The sequence below is a fragment of the Solea solea genome, chromosome 4, assembly GCF_958295425.1.
Source record: "Solea solea chromosome 4, fSolSol10.1, whole genome shotgun sequence".
Lineage (NCBI taxonomy): Eukaryota > Metazoa > Chordata > Actinopteri > Pleuronectiformes > Soleidae > Solea > Solea solea.
In genome coordinates, this window is record NC_081137.1 from 22,848,524 (window position 1) to 22,874,844 (window position 26,321).

General features: G+C 41.1%; 1 protein-coding gene across 1 annotated transcript in view; it reads left to right on the top strand.

Moving 5' to 3' along the window:
• stk10 (serine/threonine kinase 10) overlaps positions 1 to 25,891 on the top strand; it is a 30,503-nt gene extending 4,612 nt beyond the window's left edge. Inside the window, exons 2-20 of the mRNA XM_058627693.1 lie at positions 4,329 to 4,493; positions 9,593 to 9,641; positions 10,209 to 10,358; positions 12,548 to 12,620; positions 13,543 to 13,737; positions 14,141 to 14,222; positions 16,701 to 16,835; positions 19,139 to 19,447; positions 19,698 to 20,084; positions 21,338 to 21,462; positions 22,055 to 22,178; positions 23,047 to 23,226; positions 23,320 to 23,412; positions 23,489 to 23,618; positions 23,723 to 23,847; positions 23,940 to 24,128; positions 24,218 to 24,343; positions 24,433 to 24,546; positions 24,750 to 25,891. Of these exons, the coding sequence (XP_058483676.1) occupies positions 4,329 to 4,493; positions 9,593 to 9,641; positions 10,209 to 10,358; positions 12,548 to 12,620; positions 13,543 to 13,737; positions 14,141 to 14,222; positions 16,701 to 16,835; positions 19,139 to 19,447; positions 19,698 to 20,084; positions 21,338 to 21,462; positions 22,055 to 22,178; positions 23,047 to 23,226; positions 23,320 to 23,412; positions 23,489 to 23,618; positions 23,723 to 23,847; positions 23,940 to 24,128; positions 24,218 to 24,343; positions 24,433 to 24,546; positions 24,750 to 24,890 (2,892 nt within the window). The 3' untranslated portion in view covers positions 24,891 to 25,891. The remainder of the gene's footprint in view (positions 1 to 4,328; positions 4,494 to 9,592; positions 9,642 to 10,208; positions 10,359 to 12,547; positions 12,621 to 13,542; positions 13,738 to 14,140; positions 14,223 to 16,700; positions 16,836 to 19,138; positions 19,448 to 19,697; positions 20,085 to 21,337; positions 21,463 to 22,054; positions 22,179 to 23,046; positions 23,227 to 23,319; positions 23,413 to 23,488; positions 23,619 to 23,722; positions 23,848 to 23,939; positions 24,129 to 24,217; positions 24,344 to 24,432; positions 24,547 to 24,749) is intronic.
• Positions 25,892 to 26,321: the final 430 nt, after the last annotated feature.

The following is a 26,321-nucleotide window of genomic DNA, read 5'->3' on the forward strand; positions in this document are numbered from 1 at the left end:
TTCTCAGTGTGTTGTTTAAAGAATGGGCTCGCTGCCGAGTTGATGCAGGAAAATATTCATCATGACTTGACTTAATAGGTATTTTCTGGATAAACTACAGATCTAATCATACCTTTTTATTGACATGATGGTCATAAAGTTGGTATCTTGGTCTTAATGGGTATGAGTCACACACTTGTTGTGAGATAATCCATCATGATTTGTTCTGTTGTCCTTGTCAGCATTTTATTTATTTATTTATTTATTTATTTATTTATTTATTTATTTATTTATTGCTTTGATTAGGCGTATCCCTGTCAGTCCACTGTGTTCGCCGTCATTTAAGTCGTATTCACACCAGCTCCCTTCACTTTGAATCCTGGTTCGTTTTGAGGAGGTGTGAACACACAACCGAACTCCTGATCCGCACCAAAGAAGCAAACTCTGGTCCGCCTAAAACGTCCTGTAGGTCTATGTTCACTTCAAGTGGACCAAATGCAGGAAGCGGACTACAACGCGAGGCATTGTGGGTAAACGCATACGCATTGCAGCAGCGTATATGTGTCTTACGTTCACGTAAAACAAAATTAACAACCGAAGACCGATTAGGATTTGATGCAGCTCCATGTTTTGCTCTGACGTGGAGGAAACAGAAGTTGTCCTGCATTAAAACAACAGATGAGCGAGTTTTCTTGTTCATTGTTTGTCTCGTCGTCTCCGTCATTAACTCTTGATGCAGCGCCACCTCAGGCGAGGTGGGGAATACGTTATTAAAAGTATTATTATAATTGAATAATTAACTTTTGAACTGTTTTAGTTTTACTAATATGAAATGAAACATTGACACATTTCGTTATTGCCGATACAAAACAGAACCTTTTTAGATACACTGTCCATCCTTTTGCTGTCAACAACACATCATTACTTGTTTCCTTGTGCACTTTGCTCGAGTGAAGAAGACATCATCACTTCCATAGGCGTTTGCTGCCAGAGGAGAGGTTTTATTGGCTGCTGCTGTCATGGTGTAGGAGCTGCTGTGGCTTTACAGGTTTATGAGGGGGCAAAGATCCAAGTTACACACACATACCCCCCAACTTGGTGATGAACAACCTGAGGGAAAGTCCTTTTCATGTTATAGATTTACATGAGGTCGTTGTGGTGCATTGAGGCTGTAATGAACTTTACTTTCTCCCCGTCTACAGTTGAAACGGACAAAGATGCAGTGAGACATTATTTAGAGGAAAGTATTTAGGATGAAACTTGCTGTAACTTTCATCATCTTGAATCCCACACACACACACGGTAATCATTAATACTCTAGTATTTTTTTTTTTTATTGAGTCTGATTCATTTTGAAAGGACATGAATGAATATTAACTGTGACACACACTTCCACACCAGCTCTTTCAGGTGTGTGTTTATTCAGTGTTGGAGTACATGCCGTGTGTTTGCACGGTGTTTTGTCTGTAGCATCTGCCTTTCGAGGCTTTCCTTCCTTCCCTGTGTCTAAATCTTTTGTTGAGCTGCAGCTTGTATGCTTTCCTGTCACTGGTTTACCCGTGGCTGTCAGACAGACAGACAGACAGACAGATGGATGAGTTCACATGACAGGAGGGCGGGGGAAGATGTGCAGGCAGGTGATGACAGACAGATCACGATCAGAGAAACAGGATTAAGACAGGAAGAGCAAGATCTAGATTACATCTTGAGTTTCACACATTTCCCTTAGCTTTTCTATCCAATTGAAAGAAGGGATCAACCATGCAAATGACTTTAAATCCACTGTTGTCATGTAGTTTGGTCAGATTTTGATAGTGATTTTGTTTGAGAAGCTCAAACGTCCTCCTTTCCTGCAGTTTTTTGTTTTAACCTTAGAGTCTGGCTGTGAAGCAGTCATGTTACACTTAACCTACTGTATGTGAACGCCAAGTCATAAGTGAACAGGGAGGAGGGGGGAAAAAGACCACAGTCCTGAGTGTTGGTGAAATGCAAGAGGTGCAAAACAGAGCAGAACCACGTCCTTTTTGCTCTCCATGGAAACCAGAAGCAAACAAAGCCTGAGACTGTTGTTCTCCTCGTGGTGGAGAGTCGCAGAGAGTGAAGAGTTGGTGGGTTTGAAACAGTGCGGCGTTGTTTTTCTCTGTCGATGAGCCGCAGCAGTATGTAGTTCACTGTCGTTCTCCCCTCTGTCCTGTGGTTGTGTTCTGCCATGACGTGATGATTTACAGTGTTTTCTGTGGAACTCAGACATCTGGCTTTTTTTTTTCTTTTGTTTTCTTGTCGTTTGATTTTCATGTAAACATGGTCGAGTGTAAACATGTTGTTAGCAGCTGGCAGCCCGGGTGGCCAGCTGCTAACAACATGTGTGTCGTCTTACTCATTTACACTGTAACTCAGATAAGTTGTGTGGTAGTAATTAAACCTGCATCTTATTGTCTTACAGGCACAATAGCACCAAGATCTGTCTGACGTGTTGTCGTATGATATATCCTCGTTTTTGTGTGTGAGAACGTTTAGTTGTACATAATGTTGGTCCATTTTATCTTAATTTTAGCTGTGTGAGTCTTTGCGTATCCAGTGTTGCTTCAGACCTTTGTCTGCAAGGTGCAGCAAGTGCATACATGGTTTGGAATGGATATATAATATGAGGAGATGAAGCACACTAATAATGTACCAATAATGTAAAGAATTAATATTAGTACTCACGAATGTGACCCAGAAAAGAAAAGACACCTCGAGCTAAAAATGCAGATTTTTCTCTGTGAAGTTTGGTGTAAACTTCAGTTTCCAGTTGAAAAAAGGTCATCTAAGGTGGGATAAAGTAACATTTACAGCGGTCATGCATTCTGTTTTTTTTTTCTTGCATGAATTCAGCTTTGACTGTGTGTCGGTACACAATACAACCACATTTCCATTCAGCTGAACTATAACTCTAAGCTTGGTTAGGTTAAAGAACATCAAGAGGGATGGGGGGGTGATGCCACATCCTGCAGTCACTAACTTGTGTGTGTGTGTGTCTCTCATATGGCAGCACACTGTGTTGTAATTTCCTCATTGTGCAGTGTATACATGTTATAATATATACACTATACTCACTGATGTAGCACATTCCTGTGGACAATACAAAACAGGAGCGACATAAATGCACAAGGCTCCGTCTGCCCACTCTGTCCACTCCTCCAACCATCTGAAGGCCACAAGCACATTCCTTAGCCGAGTTCCCACTGAGATGCAAAGGTGTGCGTGTGTGTGTGTTGGGGGATGTCAGGAAGCTGGTTTTTGACATATTTATACTGAAAATAATATTATTAAACCACTTGATAATAGTAGAAAATGAAAGTTTGTGAAATGGACAAGACACCAGTTGCTACGTTGTTGCAGGATGAGAGTGAGAGAGCAGTAGCGCGGAGGAGTGAAAGTGTCCGGTGTCTCCGTGTTTACTGTCGAGCCTTGTTAACCGACTGACTGATGGGCTGATGGCAGTGGGAGACGTCCTGTTGACTCACACCGTGGGTTACTCCACTGTGGGCAGTTTGGCTTCTCCGGAGCTCTGTTTGACAAACACACACACACACATGGTCATGGTGGCCTGAGATGATGAGTTAGAGTGTGAGCTGCTGTGAGCCTGTCCTGTTTATTCAGATGTTTTCCCACAGCCCCTGCAAAGCACAGAGGCATCGGACCCCAACAGGCTGTTTAGTCTGTCAACTTTCTGCAGGTCATAGGTCAACACGCACTGAAATGTAGACTGCATCTTCGTTTTTATTCAAAATCAACAATGTATACGTATTTTTGTGGTTGAACACTGAGGTTTTTAGCCAATGCAGTGCAGCATGAATCCTCACCACCGTTTCCCTTTGTGTTAGTTGCTCTATTTTCTATTTTCTGGGGTTGTGCTCGTTCTGACTGCAGGCGCACAATGTTTTTGTGCATTTACCCACAACGCGAGGATGAACATCACGTGCGTGACACCTTGCACGTCTCCCGAGTCACTCTGCGTCTTTGGTGTTTCGATGCATTCCGAGAAAGGCAGCAGACAAATCTCCTCGTCTGACATTTGCTTCACTTTTATGACTCCGAATCTCTACGTGTGTGTCTTGTCTTGGGTTTGAGGTTTATGGTCAGTCCATTTCCTTAGTTGTGCAATAAGGATGTGGGACTTTCTTTACCGTCTTGTCTCTAAATTTAAGTTGGCAACATTTTAAAGTTTAAGTTGAGAGTGTTGTATTTGTGATACCTTTTTATTTTATCGCACACAGCCACAGCCCTTTTCTGTCCAGAGTAATAAATCTAGATGTCATGACTCATGCGTGGTGAATTTATTGTTTCATACTTTTTTCGTCTTGCAGGCCAGGAACAAGGAGACGGAAGCTCTGGCCGCGGCCAAAGTGATCGAGACAAAGAGCGAAGAAGAGTTGGAGGACTACATCATCGAGATCGACATCCTGGCCAAATGTGACCATCGCTACATTGTCAAACTGCTCGATGCGTTTTACCACGACAACAAACTGTGGGTGAGTAAAACGAGAGACATTGTTTTCACTCGTTTTCAGAGTTTTCTGTTTTTCTTTTGCAGCGTTTCCACACAGATGCACAGCATGGCAATTTAATCCATCAGCAGGGAAGTGGTAAAACAAAACATCTACAGTATACAGTGTTTCCCCCAACTATTAAAAGCCCCCACTGATCGTATAAAGATGAGAAAAGTGGGATTGTATGAAGTACAGAAAGAACCCCAGGGGCGACATAATACATCAGAGATAATCCAATCCTTGTAGATCCATTTCAATTCAGTGTTTTCTCCTCTTGAGTTATTTTTTCTCTCTCTCGCTCCCTCACTGGGTCAAACTCTTCAACTCCCTCTGTAATCTCTCGTCTGTTTGGCCAAGACAAATAATAGTGAGCTCATCCTGAGGTACAACCTTTCAATATGTGAAGAATTACAAGACAGTGTTGAGACTAAGGGTAGTTGTACTCCTTTTTTTAACTCCCCCGCCAGTGGTGTTTAGATTTCTCTGAATTCAGTCCACAACGAGGTCACTGCCAGGACAAACTATTGAATGTAAATAGTGTTGCAGGATAAATACAAACCATAAATGGCTTATTATTAAAAAAACACAAATAATAGAAACATTGAACTACTCAGAACTACAGTGGACACACAAACACACACACACACAGCTGTGTCACAGCCTCAGAAGCTGTTAATGGTGGTGTTGGCCATAGCTGGAATTCCTGAGCCTGGAAGGTGAACGTCCCTCATCAGTCAACGCTAGACTCTTTGTGACCGCTGCAACTAACAAAATGATTCAGTTGATTGATTTAAGAAGCTGAAAAATCATAGAAACTAGAAAATATTCACATTTTAAAAGCTGAAAAATTACAGAAACTATAAATTATTCACATTTAATAAGCTGACACAATCAGAAATCTCGTTTTAATCATGAAAAAAAGCCTCAAACCGATGAATCGCTTATCGAAATAGTTGACGATTCATTTAGTGATGGATTAATAATTGAGTAATTGTTTCAGCTCTAAAGTCAAATGTGTGTTTCACTGTATCATCTTATTTTCAGATACTTGTATTTGTGTAGAGGCTTCGAGCCAAAATGGACACAAGGGCAACAGTTGAACATTTTTGTGACGCGATGTCAGAGTGGACAAGCAACAGTGTGTTTGTGTCACATTTTTCCAACTTTAAACAGTTGGCCGAGTGGTCGGCGGTCAGGCTTCAGTAACCTCTGGTTGGGTGGACTATAGGCATTCCACTGCCGTCCCACCCCTTCTGCTTTCTACTGAGCGAGAGAGACACAGAGGAAGAAAGAGAGAGACTGAAAGTGAAGGGCTGTTTGTTCCTTTTTCTGAAACAATCTGGTCTTGAGGCGAGTGAGTCAGCATGGCCTGCAGTACAGAGCAGAGTGAGGAAAAAAGAGAGCCTTTATCATGAGATGGCATTGCTGACATCAGCACACTGAGAGAGGAATGAACAGGACAGTACATTTGTGTCCATTCATGCAGAGCGTTTTTTACTTTGGCCGAGGTTTTGATGTAACGCTGCCACGCCACGACTTTATCGAGGCGAACATGATTTCACATCAGCGCTGAGCAGTTTTCCCCGTGAGCGATGTCTTTCTTCACGAAAGTAGTTACCATGAAAATTGTTGATGGTGCAGCTTGTTGATTTATTAATCAGAGGAGGTGCGGCTTTGCTACTGGACAGAGCAATTGCTGTGGTGTGTTATAGTTAAATGTACATTTAGTCCACTCTAGATGTATTTGAGCGGATCTGGGAATGTCAGAAGAAAAAGAGTTCAGTAAATGCAGATTATTTATATATATATATATATATATATATATATATATATATATATATATATATATATATATATATATATATATATATATATATATATATATATATATAACCTAAAAACTTGGGTTTTGTTGGATATACAAACCTTTTCTTAGGTTAAGGCTCAGGGAATATATCATAACACACATTTAAAGTAACAATTTTATCCATCTTCAAAACTCGGGTTAACATCTTGTCAGACCAAAAACTACAAATCAACTTCACTAAAATGTCAAATATATGAACACCTTTTAGACTTAAATCTTGTATTTTGGCTTTAACTCGTCAAAATGAGGGGGGGGGGGGGGGAAATGCACAGACAAATCTCAAGAGCTTTTATTTTGACAAAGAAGAGAGACATGGCCTCGGGACTGGACTTTCTACACAGAGAGACAAGTACAATACACTTTATTGTATAGTTGCCACTATTTGCATACAGTAAAGTCACTGAAGCTTTAGTCAAAATGAAATGCCAGAGAAAGGTGTGTTCATGGTACATTTAAAAAAAAAAGAAGAAAAAAAAGGTGTTTGGGGAACAGCCTTTTTCAAATATATTACTTTAGACCTCGGACAAAACGACCTTAAATCATTGTGAAAGTGTAGATAGACTGTGCCTAAGTTGATCCAGCTTGAATAAAGAGGTGGCAAATGAGATGTATTATTGGAAAGCAGTGCATAACGGCCACTTGGCAGCTGTTCCCGAAAACCAGATTATCTTGAGAGTAAACAAAAAATGAAATATGACTATATATAACTGGGCTTGTGTGACACACTGCCTCTGCGTTAGGTTGATTTTTTGCTGTGTGCGTGTATAAAAAAACAAAATATCTTGTGCCTGCATATGATCAGCCCATTGTGGGTATGCTATGCAACCGGCTCGACCAGTCGGGACACATTTTTCCACAGCAGTACAACATGTCACCTTGAATTCTTCCAGACAGGAGGAGCAAGAGGAAGAGGAGGAGGAAGAGGAGAACAAACTGAGTTCACTGAGAGTCAAAACATTTGCCCCATAGCGTAATGTATAGAATGAGGGTGTTTTCAAATTGGAAAGAAAAAAAATGGCATGTGGTTTAATTGTTCCAGGAATAAGGATGTGGTCTGTTTCTGAGATGTTCCTGCCGTTACTTTGTTTGTCGTGTTGTTTTCTAGGTTTCTTAACTTTCTTTTTTCCGCTACACTGCCTTTAAACTACAGTATTTACTTGGTGGAGATTGATAAATGCACATATAAACAATTTATATTTCGTCATACAAAAACACTTTAACCTCCTCTTCTTCCCTGACGACGCACGCACAAAAACAAACGTCATAAAGCCATGCCTAACTTTAATAAACACAGACATGCTGCATACCCACAGAAAGGTCAGGAACTCGGCTAAAAGCTGAATGATTTCTATGGAAGAGGATTAAAAGTCAGGAATTCTGAGTTTAAAGTCAGTACTCAAATATTTATTTCCTGCGTGGCCCTAATCCTCTTCTGTAGAATTCTTATTATCTTGTTATAGCGAGCAAAAAATCCCCAAAAAATTCACATTTAAGAAGCTGAAACAATCAGCAAACTTGCTTGAATTCCTTAAAAACACTATAAAAAACAATTAATCGATGATCAAAATAGTTGACGATTCATTTCGTAATCGATTAATGATCGATTTATTCAAGTGATTGTTACTAGGTAGAAAATATGCTCTTTAAATTAGATTTAAAAGTTACACTTTTATTCATTTTTTAACTATGAAATAAATTCTAGGAAGCAGTGGAACATGATTATGTTTCCACTGTCCATTTAAGACGAAACCTAACAATGTCAAATGCACAATGATGAACCGAAACATTTTTGATAACGCGTAACAAAACTCATAGTGTTTGTTTTGTCGCTCCACAAAAGAACATTGTTTCACGTGGAGCCGCATGCCATCATTGACACTCATCATTTTCTCTTTATGACAGTGTGTGCATGTGTGTGCGTGTGCGTCTCCATGTGACTACGTGTGTGCAGAGGAATGCAGAGTTTCTCGCAGTAATTCCGTGCCTCGTGCGTGCATGTGCTACCTTTTTGTACTTTGTACACTTCTCCCTATGGCTTTGTCTGGAGTGAAACTCCACGCCCTCCTGTCCGGTACCTGGATGATTCCTATGAGTGTGTTGTTGTTGTTGTTATACTGACGGGGAAGTGAATTAAAAATGAGGTCACACAAAAGGTATGCTGGGCCTTACCTCATCATCATCATCATCACGTGAGGTCAGTAGATCAATAGAAATGAAGCGTGGTTATGGCAGAGAATAGGATTACTGGATGATCTGGTTCACCAACGTGACACCATGTAGGGAATGAGTGTTTGCCCCTTCACTGCTAATCTGGAATTAAATATTTTGACAGGAGAGGTGTGTGTACAGCTTGATTGTGTGTGTGTGTGTGTGTGTGTGTGTGTGTGGGTGTGTGTGTGTGTGTGTGTGTGTGAGGATGGTTGGTCTATACCAAACTCTTTAAGTACAACAGTCGTCCGTGGATTTGAAGCTGTAAAAACATTTAGACGGATACTTAATAAAATCAACAACCAGCTGTTGGAGATAATGATTGTTCTCTCTTGCATCTCTGTCCTTTCCCTGGGTACTTCTCTCATATTCATATTCACTAATACTGTGTTTTTCTGCAGTACTTTTATCTCACATCCGTGAGAAAACGTCTCCAAATACATCATCTTTCTTGCAACTTAAGTTTGGACATATATTGTATATTTATCTAAAAATTTTTTACAATGTGTATATTTTTATTATAATTTCTTTCTTTCTTAAGTTTTTGATTCTGAGCAACTGTAACTAAAGTAAAGTATTCTGATTCATCAAGTCTGTGTCTGTGTAATGTATAACAAAGCAACGATGGGTCAAGCCTATGAGCTGTGCTGGCGTTACCAAAGCACAGAAACTATTCTTTCTTTTTTTATTTTTAATTCGATGTCCCCAGAGGTTGAACTCTTCTTTCAGCTGTTGACAGAATGCAAAGTGAAAATTTGTGATGCTAATGGAACCAGTGCTCGGGTGTGGGGGGGTGTGTTTGTTATTAATTAACTTATTTTATTGCCACATTTTTAATCATAAAAGCCTTAAAGTTTATTGGTAACTTGTGTTTTTCTTTGTACAGTATCCTAATTTAGTATTCCGTTGTTATTCTGTTTTCTGTATTTTGTTTTCGACATAACGCATGTGGAAATGACAATAATGTTAAAATTCACCCCCTTCTTTCCTTCCACTTGTGTCCCAGATTATGATCGAGTTCTGCCCCGGAGGTGCTGTGGATGCCACAATGCTCGGTAGGTTCCTCTTCTGTCTTTCTTTGACCTCATCGGAGAGTCAGGTTCAGTGACACCTTTCCCTTCAGCGGTGACCGTGAGGCAATATACAAGTGTACTGTAATCCGCAGGAGAAATGGAGACGGCGTTTTCTCACAGTAATGTGTAGAAGCTCTCTGCTATGATCGCGCACTAGGCCTTGGCCTTGAAAGCTCAAGAGAGCAGATAGATGATTCCTCCTGTGTGGGAAATCCCCACAGTCTGTTTTCAGTAGGTAATCCACATCCTCATAACTGTCTGCGTCTCCTCTGCAGCTAACCAAACACAGACGACATAGAAGTATAGTCTGCAGGGCAGGACTCGCTGTGGAAAAGCCTCTATGATCTTGGATTATCTGTCCAGCAACAGTATCGTAGAGAGATCTAATTGTATCATGTCAGGTTTAGCGTTTTTATTTCCAAATATGGACGGAGCAGCTCGCGTGTTGTGGATTTTTAAACCCTCTTGGGGAATTCTCTGCTGCTGTCTTTCTGTTATTGTGTTTAAACTCTGCATCATTTGTCTCCTTTCTCTTGTTGCCCTCATCAGAGTTGGACCGCGGGCTGACCGAGCCGCAGATTAAGGTGGTGTGTCGGCAGATGTTGGAAGCTCTGATCTACCTCCACAGCATGAAGATCATCCACAGGGACCTGAAGGCCGGCAACATCCTTCTCATGCTGGACGGGGACATCAAGCTTGGTGAGGACTTTGATTTTATTTCTTTTTATTCCTCTCACAAATAGCTTTTTGTAGGCATTTGAATCCACATTCACTGTAGGTTTGTGATATACTAATGTTTTGTGATTGGTGACAAAACATCCATTTATAACACTCTCGTTGTTGTTGTTGTTGTCTGACGTCTGGAACCATTTCGGCTTTAAAACAACACGGGATGAGGAGCTCAGATAAAATCACAGTAGTTTGCAAGATCTCCAAGCGGAGGTCAGGCATTGTAGAAATATTACAAACCTCAGGAACCACTTGACAAAGTATCACAATACGCTAACGTTGGCTTCCGAATCCAATCGTGATTTATCGATTCAGAACCTTATGAATCGATATAGCAAATTGGCCACGATACCCAGTCCTAGTCATAACATTACCAGAAATAATAATAATGATAATAATAAACAATGAAACTTCTGGGATATTGTTGGTTGCATGCAGACCGTACTTACAGGGCCTGGTGTTATTTGTCTTGCCTTACATCCCATAATTATTAACTGGGAAATGGTTTTTGCTGCTAAAGTGAAGAAAGTGGAACAAGTTCACATTCTGTCAGCAAATTGCAGATTATCTCTTGACCTAGTCTGTTGTTTCTTTGGCTTACATGACACACACACACACACACACACACACACACACACACACACACACACACACACACTCTCAGCCCCTCCCGTGCTGCTGTAGGAGGATCATAACTGAGCAGTGTGTGTGTGTGTGTGTGTGTGTGGGAAAACGAGCATATTTCCATTTACTGACTATTTTCAAGAGTTTCTCCACATTCTTCACATTGCCTGAGGTTGTGAGTCCGTCCTCATGGTCGGTTTGTTTTGAGTTCTGCAGCTCTTAACTATGTCACATATGGAAGGAAGTGACATTTAGTGGCTGTCACGTCAAAAAAAGGGACAAAAATAAGTGGGTCTTTGGAATATTTAGTCCGTGGTTGTATGACAGTTTCTTTTATTTACAGTTTCTTTTTAAATATTTATTTTATTTCAGTTTTTTTTCCCCCTAAAGTTATAATTTGCCAGATAATCAATAAGTAATCAACTAATCAATGAATATATGTAAAGTATTTCATCTGTTTTTTTTGCTTTCTTGTTTATTTTTGCCCCGTATGACTGTAAACTGAATGTTTTTGGTTTGCGTACATTTTCCTTTTTTTAATTTTCATACAAAAAAAGGATCAATTTAATCAAGAAAATAATGGGCTTTACTCAGCGATGGTGAAATATCATTAGATACAGCCTTACCCCTGCTTCCTCAAGTTCCTATTGCTGCACATTCTTCCCCGAGACACCACAGCTCAACATAATCACTGGGAGTTGCCTGTTTTAAACTCCATTTAATCACGACACTGACTCATTTGCAGTCCCCACACTTATCTAACTGCATGCTAATTCAAACCAGGCAGCATTTAACTGGCTTGATTTGGCTTGACATAGGGTGATGAATCCTGCCCGCCTGCCTGCCTCTGATACATGGCAACGAACAAAGTGTTCTCTCGTGCAGCACAGCCTGCTGTAAACCTTGTGACTCGTGTTTATAGAACACTGAGAGAGACCGTTGATCCTCAGGTACACTGTGTTTAGAATTGCTGAACAATAAGATGGGAATTTAAGAAGAGGGGGAAAAAAAAGCACCTTTTAATTGTGCTCTTGTTTAGTTCCTGGTGGTGTGTGTTTAGGCGTGTTCTCGTGTCGAAATATTTCCGTTTAATCACAGTAATGTAATGAAACACACCCTCAATGACTGATTATATCAGGGAACTCGATGTAGGTTAAACCCAGTGATGCAGCATATTTTAGAGCGAGAGTTTGGGGAAGGAGTGCACTTCCTCCAGTGCACACAACCTCTGGTTTCCACCCTCATGAGTGAAATTTTTGCTAAAATATTGAGGACAAATATGTGCGGCTGTATTTTTGTCAGTGCAGCAGAAGAAATTATATGTTTGACTGGGAAGTCCAAGGGTATTTGATTTGTAGCCTGCAAAACCACCGCAGCCTTTTCTGGCTTGTGAGTAAAATCCTCGGGCCTCTGCCAAGCACTGGGCAACACCACTTGTAAGATTCTTACTTACAAAGGAAAGAACATGTTCAGCCCAAGTGAAAACACACCTGTAATCTGACGGTTGTTTTGTTTTGACTTTACTACCCTCGCAGCTGACTTTGGCGTGTCTGCAAAAAACACCAAGACTCTACAAAGAAGAGACTCTTTCATTGGAACACCATACTGGTAAGTGATAAGTGGCCACATTTACCTCAGTGTTATCCACAGTCAAACCTCTAAAATAGAATCTTATCAAGTGATTTATTGGCACAATATTATAAACAAAAACGTTTAACTCCAAGGCACCACAATGAACCTTGTTCCATACCGTTCTCTCCTGTTAACCATTGACCGGACCAGGTTATCATCCATCATCAGGCATACCATCCCATCTCAATGAAAACACAGCCATGCCTTTCTCTTGCACAACACTAGACGAGTAGACCTGGAAAGAATATTGTAGAAACACACGTGTGTGTGTGTGTGTGTGTGTGTGTGTGTGTGTGTGTATATACACCTTTCCCTTGAATGCACGATAAGCAGAGTCAACAAGAAACTACGGGGGGGCAAACTTTAGTTCCTTTGCACTAAATCCAAAAGTTCAGATTAGAGTTATGAGACTTTTGTCAGCAAACACACACTGACTGGAGAAGCGTGCTTCATGTTGACACTCGCAAAATACAGCATATACTACACTCAAATCAGGAAAAAAAGCATAGTCTGCTGCTTTAGATGTGTCTTTATTGTATGGTATTGATGGATTTTTACAATGATTTCTTCATTTTTAATTGAGAAAAAAGACTTGATTCAGGTTGATTTGTAAATGAAAATAACAAAGTCCTTCAAAATTGCTTATATATCACACTTAAATCACCTTATCTCACAATGTTAAAGGAAAGCAAAAGCCGAAACTAGGAATAAATAAATGAACTCCATCCAAGTCGAGGGCCAGATGTAGTCTGTATCTTAGCTTCTTAATAATTTGCTGTTCTCAATATTTTTTATTTTTTTTACTAGATATATATAAAGCTAAAATAGATAATCCTGCTCATGAACAAACAAACAAAGTGACTGTTCTAATAATATAACCCCGCTTCTTTTCTCTCAGGATGGCCCCAGAGGTGGTGATGTGTGAGACGATGAAGGACGCTCCGTACGACTACAAGGCAGATATCTGGTCTCTGGGAATCACGCTGATCGAGCTGGCCCAGATCGAGCCCCCGCACCACGAGCTCAACCCCATGAGGGTGCTGTTGAAGATCGCCAAGTCGGAGCCTCCCGCTCTGGAGCAGCCGTACAAGTGGTGAGGGCGCACGGAAACATTCCTTCTCCTCTGGGATTTGGACACATTTTTGCATGTTCAACGTCCTTTTTTTAATCTTCTGTTGAAGTCAGTAGAACTTGAGTCTATTTTTTGCCCCTGCATGAAACTACAGCATCAGCTCAGCAGAGAGGCACAATATAAACCATAATGTTTCCATATCCATTACACACAAGTGTGGCTCTTTCACAGCTGCAGAAGTGAACTCGTCATGTGTTTTAAAGAGACTTGGGACGGGGAGCTGAGTCATCTGTTGTCTACGTCACGTATCTGGAAGTGTTTTTGTTTTTGTCGTAACCGTCCCTTCATTCCTTTCCTTCCCACCCTCATCCTCGTTCTCCCTTTTTTTTTTGTTTTTGATGAATTGTTTCTTGTGTTACTTTAGGTCGCAGGAGTTTAAAGACTTCCTGAAGAGATCTTTGGATAAAAACCCAGAGACTCGTCCAACTGCGGCACAACTCATGGAGGTAAGGCCCTGACGCGCCGTGCAATTATAAACCTAGAGAGAGAGAGTTTTACACAGTGCTGCACTTTTGATATATCACGGAACATTGTCCTCGCTCGGCTGTCCTTATCTTACACACACACACATATATATGGAGCCCTTTTTAATCTGCTATTTTAAGAGCTGAATGGAATGATCTATGCCAGGGAAGTGAGCGGTGCACCCATGAGGGCACTGGCTATGAGAGGGAGAGGAAAAGCAGATATAACGGGGGCAATAAATGGAGGAGGAGGATGGTGTAAAAGATTTATACTCAAGAAAGTCTAAGCTAAGTGTGATTGTAAAGGAAAACAGCATACACACACGGACTCATCTAATATCTCTTTGATAACACTGTCTTGAAATCCAAAAATCTGGAGTGAGAGGAGTGAGGAGAGGGGGAAAAAAAGAAGAGAGAAGCAGGGTGTGGATTAAAGCATGCAAGCAGTGGTTATTAAAATTCAGAGCCACGGTTTCCTGTCTGTATCCCACAGCTGAGGGAATGCCAGCTATGTACATTCCCACTCTCGGCCAATTGAACGACCAAGATTTGCCACAAGCTCAACACCGCGAGCCAATTGGGAGGGGAGCAGCGCTGAAAATCTTTTGGGCCCCTCTGGGGATCCTGCATGCGCTCTCTCCAGTGGGGTGGGGTTTTTTGGGGGGGGGGGGGGAGGAGGAGGAGGAGGAGGAGGAGGAGGAGGAGGGAAGGGGACAGGCGCGGTCCAGCTTTTTGGTGCCGTGCTGGAAGTTTTAAGATGTTTATCATGCCGGATGCTCCCAACGGCTGTCCGATAGCATTCAGTGTAGATAGCTGCGCAATTATAGCATCAGCTATATAGATATTTACTGAAATAATCAGATGTTGTGATGCAGTTATTTGGATGGAAGTAAGTGAAAGATAATCATGAACTGCAGATAGTTTCTCTGCACCCTCTGCTTTTGATAAAGCCATATTGTTCATGTTTGTAACGCTTTTCACACCCAGCCCCAAATGAAAAAAAACCCCCATAATTCACTGCTTCGTGTACAATGAGAAACACTAGAGGAGGCTTCACTTATCCACAGAGTTTTCCCCCTTTGATTTAACTGGAGGATGTTTTGGGAGATCTGAGTTCACTTTTTACAACTGTAATGAAGTTGAACTCACTCCTGCAGGACTTGTTTTGCTCTGTGAAGTCTCTATGAAGAGATATGTTGATTAAATGAGTATCTTAGAGGAGAATATATTGTTTCTTTGTTTTATTTTTTTTATTTTTTTACTCGTCTAGACGATAAATACGTTAATTTAAATCACGGGTGTCAAACTCAAATGCCGTCACCCAGGAAGTGGCTTGCTTATTTATTTATTTATTTATTTATTTACTTATTTACTTTTACCCCTTTTTTTTACCCTCTTCTTCCAAGTCTCACAAATTCAAAAGAAAGGTTTTTATTTGAGCATTTCACGAGATGCTTATCATTTTCCTGGTGTCATGTCGGTCTGAACCGCGACGACAGTCTTTGCTGGCATGCAGGCAGGAAGTGTGTCGGCTGAATGCGAAGCTCGTCTTGAATCCGCCAGTGTTCCTTGCCCTTCATGCCAGTTGCTGAGCTTGTGTTTGTTAAATTCCTGCCCCCATGATCTGTTTTTGTGCAGAGCGTCCCTTAAATATCTGTCACAAGTAGTTTATAGTTTAATTTCAAATGGATATTCCCTGAAATGCTATAGGTGGCTACTCATCCTGCCTCAGTGAGACATTCACTGACTGTTGTTTGTCACTGGAGAAGTTAAAACCTGGAGACTAATGCAGTCCTAAAGGACAAGGCCCACACACACACACACACACACACACACACACACACACACACACACACAGCCTTTTCCCTTTTGTCAGCTGTTCCAATTAAGGAGTGCAAAGCATCTGAATAATAGATGAGGCTGCACTTAACTTTTAATTTAGCTTTTTATTTTTCATATTGCCTTGTTTGCACTCTGGACTAAACTAAAGCATATTTTCCTCCTTAGACCTCATAGATCTTTCTATTTTAAGGGCACGATGCTGGATTGTTAATGCATCATTAATGGGGAAAGTTATATCCGAGCGCTGCTATTGTTGTTGCCGTTCAGGAATGGTCAGGTGGTTTCCCCCGGCAGTGAAAGCCTCTTGCAGCTTGTTTTTTGTTGTTGTATTTTTATGTTGTTTCCTTCTTTTCACATGGTTTGATTTAGCGTGGCTTCACACGTATACAGATTCTTATCTTGTAATTGCTTTTGTTATTTATGAGATGGAAAACTACTATAGATGCCAACATTTATTTGATTTTACGATCATTTTGAGTCCACTTACACTATGCTAGTGCTATCAAATCATATGGATGATACATTTTTACCAAAACAAGTGTCTTTTGTGAAAACAGCACCAAAATATGAAGTCTGACTGTCCATTATATTTGCCCCTGTGTCTCTCATGTCGCACAGCATCCATTTGTGAGGTCAGTGACGTCGAACCGTCCTCTGCGGGAGCTGGTGGCCGAGGCCAAGGCTGAGGTCATGGAGGAAATCGAGGACAATAGAGAGGAAGGAGAGGAGGACGACGCCATGGAGCTCACTGTGGTACCGAACCTATGTCCCTTCATTTTACTCCTCATGTCCAAAGGCCTTAACCTGTAGCTTCAGTTTTCAGTATTCAACATTGACCTTAATGATTTTTGATGACGCTATGATTAAGCCGACATGTGAAGAAGAAGAAGTGCCACTTTCTGAATGTGTGGTCCACAGTGGAAACAGATTAGATGCAGTTAAAGAGAAAGTCTTTTCATTCGTCGACATCTCCAGACGATATAATTAAGTTGGAGCTCGTAATAATACGTTTTAATTTTATAGGACCTTTCAGAACAAAGTTGCAGAGTGTTCTACAATAATTAAAACTCAAGCTATACAGCAACAAAATAAAATAAAAGCACAGAAACAAAAAGCAAGTTAAATTCAAATATTCTGTAAATTCTTTTGAAAAGCTAACCTTTAAAAAAGTTTGGTTTTCAAGAGATATTTAATAACCGCAATGGAACGTTCAGCCCTGATTCCCTCAGGCATGTGACATGTACATAATCGCCACACAACATGCACTCACCTATACATGCACTCATGCCCTTAAGAGCACACACACACACACACATTATAAAAGCTCTTGTGTTTTGAAGAGCGTTATTTGTTGACCATGGTTTTCCTCCCCCTGTAAAAGGTCGTTATCTACAGAAGCCATTCATAAAATAAGAAAGTGAACATGAACACATCAGGTCGCCGCCAGCTCTCGACACAAACAAAGGAACAGAAACAGGAACACTGACATTCAGCCACACCCACACGTGGTTAAATATAAGTTTCTGCATTTGACATTGCTCCTGTACACAAACCCTGACATCACAATCCCCTCTCCTCCTCCCCCTCCTCCCCCTCCTCCCCCTGATGGAATAAATTATTTAAGGTTACACATTGTTCTGAAGCTATACTCTGAGCCTTAAATGAAAACACATGGTTTCCTTTTCCACCAGTGTCCCTCAAGTGTGGATGATCCTCCACATAATCTTTCTAGGAAGCTGTCGATCGCTGGTGTTTTTCAAACATTTGTTCAGTTGTAGGAACATATTAAAGCTTCAGGATAAATGGTCTGGTGAGGCTGACATTGAGAGTATTTGTGCAGGTTTGACACTTAAAGGTGACATGGCCCTGAAAGCCAGCCAAGCTGTTACCCAACAGTTTATCTCTTCCTGTATATCACACAGAGCAAGACACAAATGTCTGCCGAGGCAATAGAGAGGCTACGGCTAACCATAAAAATGCCAGATGGTATTGTTTACTTGTATTTGCAGCGGCTGTGGATCTGAAATACCATCGTCGATTGTTGTTCGATTGATCATTATAGTCTTTTTTTTACTAATTTGAGGTCATTAGTTAGTGACTGGAATGCAAAGCTGCCAAAAGACAAAATTTCCACTGGCAGTTTAATTTATTTGTATAAAGTATTTATGTGTGTGGTCTCATCATATAATGTGCAAAAGGTTCACTAGCTTTGTTGTTTTTATGTCAAACTGTTAAACCCCTGCAGCAGAAATTTGTTAACATGAAATAGTAAGACAGAAACGTGTATTACCAACAATATTACTGAGGGTTCCACTCTAGTTAACTCTTGTTTAAGTGTAAAGTCACTAAATACTTGACACCTTAACCATGTGTTCCAATAAGGTGATAGAGGAGTAATTACATGTGGTCATTATGGCATTGCTAAAACAACAAATCTAATGGTGGCTTAAGTCCTTCGCATATTACAGTAGTGAAATTCTAGGCCATACCCCATCTTTAAAGGGCCACTTCAAGCCCCAAAATGCAGTTTTTTACTAATTAAAACAGAGATAAATGTGTTATTTGATGACAAGACAGTGGATCTGGATCTGAGTCTCATTCGCACAACAACAGAGGAAGTTAGGATTGTAAAAAAATAAATAAATTGACAGAAAGTCGACGTCAAAGTCACAGAAAATAAACCCTACGCTGTTCTTCACTGTGTTTCTGACAATTCTAACAAGTTTTATGAGTAAAAGATCTGAAAAACTGGTCAAATTGAATCCGACTCTATAATAGAAGCAGCATCATAATGATTTTAAGTGTATTCTTCAACTTAGTGAATGACAGAGAGGCATTATTAACTTATTAGATGTCTCTCAGTGATAAGAACTGTAACGGTGCACGAGCAGAAAGCAAGAATGTCCACATTCCTCCAAAGTCGAGCTGAAGGTCACTTCACACAGGGCGGGCGGATCAAAGCACCGCAGCCATTAGCATCAGTTCTAAAACCAAAGGTTGGAAACATTAACATTTTGGGAGAAAACCATTAACTTCAACCTCCTTTTCCTCTTCAGTCTCCAGGCAAAGAGCCGTGCCAGACCAGTCAGACCAGTATGGAAGGGGACCAGTCTTCGGAGACCCCGAGCCCCACCTCACTGGTACCCGTACCCAGGAAGGGAGCCGAGCCGGACACGGCGCCACCAGAGGAGCGGCCGGGCGCTGCCGTGGTGGTCCCCGTTCCTCTACCGCGGCACAATCTTCCTCCAAAGGACGAAGAAGTCCTCCTCGAGTCGGAGAAGTCTGAGAGTGAGGCCTCGACCAAAACGTCGAGCTCAGACTCTGGCATCGAGGATGGAAAGAGTACGCCCACGTCAGAGGACAAGGTGTGCTGACTATAAATCTACAATTGTATACATTAAAATTCCCTTAGTTTTTAAAATATACCACATTTGCTGCCATTTTCCCCCCCACTGACGATGAATGGAGATGAATTTTAACTGCATTTTGGTCTGTGCACGTCAGACTGTGACAGTCACACGAATACTACTGATCTGATCTGATCGTGTGAATCCAATTCAATTATTCTGCCTTTTGTCTTTTTTAAAAATAACGATTCAAAACAAACTTTTTAAGGTTGCTGTGGAGACCCCGGAGACGGAGCAGCCACCGCCCCTCTCCCGTCCCGAGGCGTCTGAGGAGCACGTCGGCATCTTCATAGACTCGTCAGACAAATCGAGAAACGGCCACGTGACCGGGCAGGGGAACCGCGTCATTATGTCTAACGGAGACTCGACGATGCCGAGCCCCGCGGTCACTCCTCCCGCGTCGTCTCCCACACGCTCGTCCGCACCTGTGCTGTTCCCCAAGTCTCGGAGCGGGACAAACGGCAGCCTGACCCCAGAGCGGACGTCGATGGGAGGAAACAGCGAGTCGGTCTCGCCTTATATCAACGGAGGGATCATCAACAAGAGGCTCTCCAACGCTGGCAGCATGGGCTCTGAGAGCATCTCTATATCGAGGGTGAGTGAGCAAGAAGCAGATCTTTCCGTACTTGGTAAACTGCCAGTCAACTTTATACAGACGACAATGAAGTCATACTGAGGTTTTTAAAGGATTATGATGTTTAAATTAGATTAAAAATACAGTTAAAGTGGTAGAGACAGCAGCTTAAAAGTTTCAGTATATTATACAAGACTTTCTTTGAACCTAACAATAAAACATGTTCAAGCCTCGCAGTTCTGTTGCAGATAGGAAGTTAGGAGGCAGATGAGAGACTTAGAGAGACACTTTTTTTATCACTCGGAACCAAAATATGCAACATTTTCCAGTCAACGGCACAAACAGTGGCCTCTGTGAGGACACAGTTCATTATTCATCACTGTGAGAGGACGTTTCTATGCAGCTCATTGTCACCGAGTTGCTTCTGGATGCTTATGGACTGACTGTGATTGTGTGTGAGTTGAGTTGTTGTGTCTGTTGGTGGTGTAGTATGTGTAGTTTTTTTTTTTTTTTCTTCCAGAGCAGGTGAAGGCGGCAGAATGAATAAGCTGTCTTTGTTTTTTAGGATAGAAGTATAGGTGCAGTCTTGTGTTTTTATATCGTATTAAAGTGTGTGTACCTTTTTAAATGAGTGAGGAGTGACGGGAGGTCAAAGACTTCCTGTAATCCCGTAGCTGTCTGCAGTCGCCTCAGACTCTCAAACTCTTGTGGAGACAGAGAGTGGACAGTAGTTGACACAATCGAGATGTGTCCCTGCCCGAGCTCCTGCCCTCTCATTTTATATATAAGCTATTTATAAACCAGGAAGTGACGTCCTTTTATGGTTGCCCTGTGCTGCAGTTCACATCCTCTCCTGTAGTCAATGGACCTTGTACCTGTTTAATTGTCATAAAACAATACTTTTGTGTGGGTTTAAAATTTTTATCTTGAAGAATGTTTGTCATACTTTTATGATGAGATTGTGCTGTCATTCCTGCATGGCCCCTCCCCCCTGTTGCAGTGACACATGATAATGTCAGTACTTTGTTACAGTGGAACCTGATTGACAAGATTACTAATCCATTTGTCAACACTCAAACATAGAGCTTCCTCTCTTTAATCCAAGTAAAACAAATCACTTCATGGATCAGAAACGTGTAACACTTGTATTTGTTATTGTTATTGTTTTTCTGCAAAGTTCAAACCTAACATAAATGTCTAAGATATTAAAGACAGAGGCAGAGAGGCTCCGAGCTAACGGTCAAACACCTTGTGTCTTTGTTTCTGTGTCTCAGGACTTTTCGAGTAAGACTCTGAGGCGGACCAGGAAGTTTGTCATAGACGGCGTGGAGGTGAGCGTGACCACCTCGAAGATCATCGGGGACGATCACAAGAAAGACGAGGAAATGAGATTCCTCAGGTATGCAGACGTCTGCGTCCCTCATCGAGATAAACCCTGTGTTTCCACCTGTTCCACCTGATTCCTGGAAAAGAAATCTGTTTTCCGTTTTCCGTAAATGGGGGGCCATGATCTCGGGGGGGTTGGGGGGGCCCCGTTCATTCCTGAGCTCTGACTTAATCTCACAGTGATAAGGGACCTGTTCTATGTTGCTTTCATGACACATCTTACTGTTTGTGGCAAGCTGCTGATTTTGGACTTAGATCATTTTTTTAATAATATAATCCTAAAGGATTTAAGAGGGAAAAAAAGCACTTAAATAAATATGAAATATGCTTTTACATAAGATTTGTTTAGTTGATGATGAACACAATGCACTTTTGAGTTCCTGCCATGTCACTCCTGCCATCTAGTGTTTGAAATATGCCATTGCACCTTGTGTTTGTTTGTTGTTTTCCACTCACTCTCTCTGCGTTTCATTATTTGCATAATGCCGCTAACGTGACTGTTCTGTTATTCTTGCAACACTTACCATTTTTAAGTTCATACTCGGTAGCTGACGTGCTGAGTTTAAAACTCAAAACAATGTTTTGTTTTTTTGTTTTATTTTTAGACGTCAGGAGCTGCGGGAACTTCGCCTGCTGCAGAAGGAGGAGCACCGTGCTCAGGCTGTTCTTAACACCAAGCTGGAAACACAGAAGGAACAAATGCAGAGACGCTATGACCAGGACATGAATGTGAGTCGCACACACACACACACACACACACACGATGTTATCACATACAATATCACAATTTTGAATGGCGTCAATTCGGGATGTCACGATTATTATGCGTTAATTGATTTCATAACACTATGAATGTGTAAAATCACATGAACACTGCTTATAGGTTTCATTTATGTATATCTTTTGATGCCACCATAACAAAATAATGTAGCAATTACACTAAACTGTTATATAGGAACAATTATTAATCCCCCAGGGGAAATGTTTAAATTATTTAAGTCATCAATTGTTCTATCTAGACCAAATGTTAAAGTTTATTTTAATTGTTTGGATCAGATATAAAATGTATCTATTATTGTGGTTTGTTTATTTCATGTTTAAATTACAATGACACAAATACATTTGTAACAAATGAAACGGACGTCGCGTTACGTCTAACTCGTCACGTTACACTGAAAGTCGTACACAATTAAGTAACACACTAACAATTTAATTTCCTACCATTTCAATGTAAAGTTAACGTAATTTAAGTTTACTCTAGCTTACAGAGGTGGGTGCTTATCCCGCAGATGGTCAAACTTATTACTCGTATTTCCTCCTTTCACGGCATGATTCGTGGCATCGCTTTGTTGGAGGGAATAACTCTAACAATCGGGAACGGCTCTACTCTGCACCTCGGATGGAACAAAAGCACAAGCTGTAACATGCGGCAGTTGTGTAACTTTTGTTTTCCTTCCGTTTGAGTTGTGCTGAACTACCTGCATGGTTCCGGGCTTCCGTCATAATCTTTTCTGACGGCGTTTAATACCGCAAATCATTGTGAAATCGAGTCATCGTGACATCCCCGGTGTCAATGCTTCAACTCGGTGTATCGCAGGCCAAGAAGAAGCACTATGACATGGAGCTGGAGAACCTGGAGAAGCATCAGAAGCAGGCCGTGGAGAAGATGGAGGGCGACCACAGCGATAAACTCAAACATGAGTCCAGGCGCATCAAAGCGGACCAGGAGCGAGACCTGCACAAGTTTCAGGATATGATGAAACACAAGAAAAAGGAGGTACTTGTGTTTGAATGTTCTCATTTTTCCTTTTTATTCTGCCGACACATCCTGACAACGCTCACTGAATATAACCGAGTTTACCGTCTGCAGGTGAAACAGTCTGTGGACAAACTGCCGAGGAGTCAGCGCAAAGACACGCTGAAGCAGAGGATGAATTCCTTCCAGGAAATCAAGACGAAAGACGTAAGTTCTCACATTTAATTTGATTTAATGTAGTCGACATCGTAGTGTTTCTGACTCACGCGCTCGCGTGTTTCAGGAGGAGAAATTCCTGCTCCAGCAGAAGAACTTCCTGGACACCACGCTGATGAAGATCATCTCCAACAACAAGAGGGAGATCGCAGAGATGGAGAGGGAGTGCCTGAACAAGAAGCAAGACCTGATAAGAGGTACACACACATATCTTGTTGTTCTTTGTCGATCTCCGTTGTCAGCAGACGTTGTGTAAGCGCTTGTGTAGTACTGACTTTGTGTTCCCGATTACTTTGATAAGAGCGTGAAGCAACAATCTGGGACATGGAGGAGAAATTCCTCTATGAAAGACACCAGTTACTGAAGCAGCAGCTCAAAGATCGCTATTTCCTTCAGAGGCACCAGCTTCTGAAGAAACACGAGAAGGTAAAGCCAGTGGACCGCGCACTATTCTACTCACATTTATCTCAATTTAATGTTCTTGTTTCATGTAAATCTCGTTTCCCTCGTCAACGTAGGAGCAAGAGCACATGCAGTGCTACAATCAGAGGATGATTGAGATTTTGAAAAGTCGGCAGCAGCTTGAGAAGCACCGGCTGCCAAAGATCCAGCGCGGCGAAGCCAAGACCCGCATGGCCATGTTCAAGAAGAGCCTCCGCATCCACTCCATGGGAAGCTCCTCGGATGCCCGAGAGAAGATCAAACAGGTGATAGGAGGAGGACCACGAGAACCAGCATAAAATAAAGTCTCTGTACAGTTACTCACCCCCTCTCCTCTGTGTCGCTCTCTCTCTAGTTTTCTCAGCAGGAGGAGAAGCGTCAGAAATCCGAGCGGCTGCATCAGCAGCAGAAACATGAGAGCCAGATGAGGGAGATGGTCGGTCAGTGTGAGGGCAACATCCGAGAGCTGCAGCAGCTACAGGTGAACCATCTCTCGTCTGGTTTCTGAAGGCGAACGAGCAAAATGTGTCGTTTATAGTTTGTAACAAAAGCTTTTCTCTTGTGCTCCAGAATGAAAAATGTCACCTGTTGGTTGAGAACGAGACGCAGAGGCTCAAACATCTGGACGAGCAACACACGCAGCTGATGAAGGACTGGCGGGAACAGCTGAAACCAAGAAAGAAGGTGAGATGTTTTCAGAAATGTGCAGATATAAAAAAAAGAATCACGGGAAGCATCAGTATAACGAATATGAGTACAGAGTGATGAGACGAGATCCTTCAAATTCTATCTAAATAAAATCTACATGAAATTAAGATTGTAAAATACAAAAATCCTACTTTTCCTGATCCTAATCCTGGATGTATTTTGGGTTTCGTCCACCTCAGGCTCTCGAAACAGAGCTGAACCAGAAGAAAAAGGAGCAGGAGGCTTTCTTCAGGGTCAGTGAAATCTCCGACTGCCCCAATCCCAGCTCTCCACATAAACTCTCCAAGTTTGTGCCTTTCCAAGACTCTTCGACCACATAGAAGCAGCTACTGTGATCATTTACCCCATCCCATAATCCCTCTGACTCTCTATCCCTCCATGAGATTCATGCTTAACTCAATAAAATCTGATTCTATACAACAAAAAAACAACTTTAGTGAGGATACCAAGCTAATTTGGTTGGATAATCCCTGTAGTTTTGTAAATTGGTACAGGGAATTCATTTTTTACACACAAAAGAAAGATTTGTTTCCACTAAAGCACTTTTTGTTTAACCAAACTTACGAGTGCCGTCTTCCAAATGTGACCAAAACGACACCCAAATATAAGAATCACTGACAACCTCGTCCCTATTTCCTGTCTTAGCTTTTTTCACCTGCTCGTCCCAAAGCAGACGCATGTTGTATAGCTGCCAAAGTATTTATTTTTACTGATAAGAAAAAAGGAAAAAATCTTATCCAAATTTATCACTGTAAAAGTTAATATAAATGTTTTTTTTCTTCTTTTAACAAACACTCACGGTATGAAGGATTTTTTTTCTCTCATTATTTGCAATCGTGTTTAAATTATTTCGGGGGTGAGGCTGTTATTTCAAGGTTTTCTACGTTTATATTTGACTTTTTAAATCATTATTTAGCAATTACATTTTTTACAGACAAAGGAAGGGACTAATAATGATAATAAACGGCGTAGCGTGGATGTGATGTTATCGTTTCTGTTGTTTTCTTACTGTAAAAATCAGTTACACTGGATGGGAACTGACGAAGCCAAAGTATATGATGGACGTTCTTACAGGGGATTTAATTCTATACTTTTATTCTTTAAAAAAAAAAAAAGAAGGTATTATGTGTTTTAATTGCGCAGTAAACACTGCCTGCTAACCAAAGTGCAATATTACATGTCTGTTCTTTTGCTTATTTGAGTTTTTATTGGTTTTTTTATGCCTTCTTTGCACTGAGAGACGGGAAATGATAGAAAACATTTAAACCAGAATCAGCTTTTTTGGACGGAGACGACGTTGATTAAAGTTATTCTTATTGTATTTTCTCTCTCTTTACGTGATTTCTGTTTGAGTGCAACACGTCCGTCTGCTGTAAGACGTCGGCACAAACCTTAAAGTTTGCGACGTAGAAATCGTTGCCCGCCTTGTTTTTGTTTTAGCAGTTTGACCTGCAGACGATGGACGCGCAGTCAGGTCAGCGTCAGGTACATGTCGCGTCGCTCTCACACACTCTGTCACTCAAGTATTTAAAGTTGTACAATTTGTTTAATGTCTCTCTTTCTCTCTCTCTGTCTCTATAATATATATATATATATATATATATATATATATATATATATATATATATATATATATAAAATAAAGGTCTTCCTCAGTTTAGGGAATAATATTGTTTGTATGGAGGGATCGTGAGTGTGAATGAAAGTGTAGCAGAAGGAACCGCTCTGTTGTAAATGACTAAATAAATGCA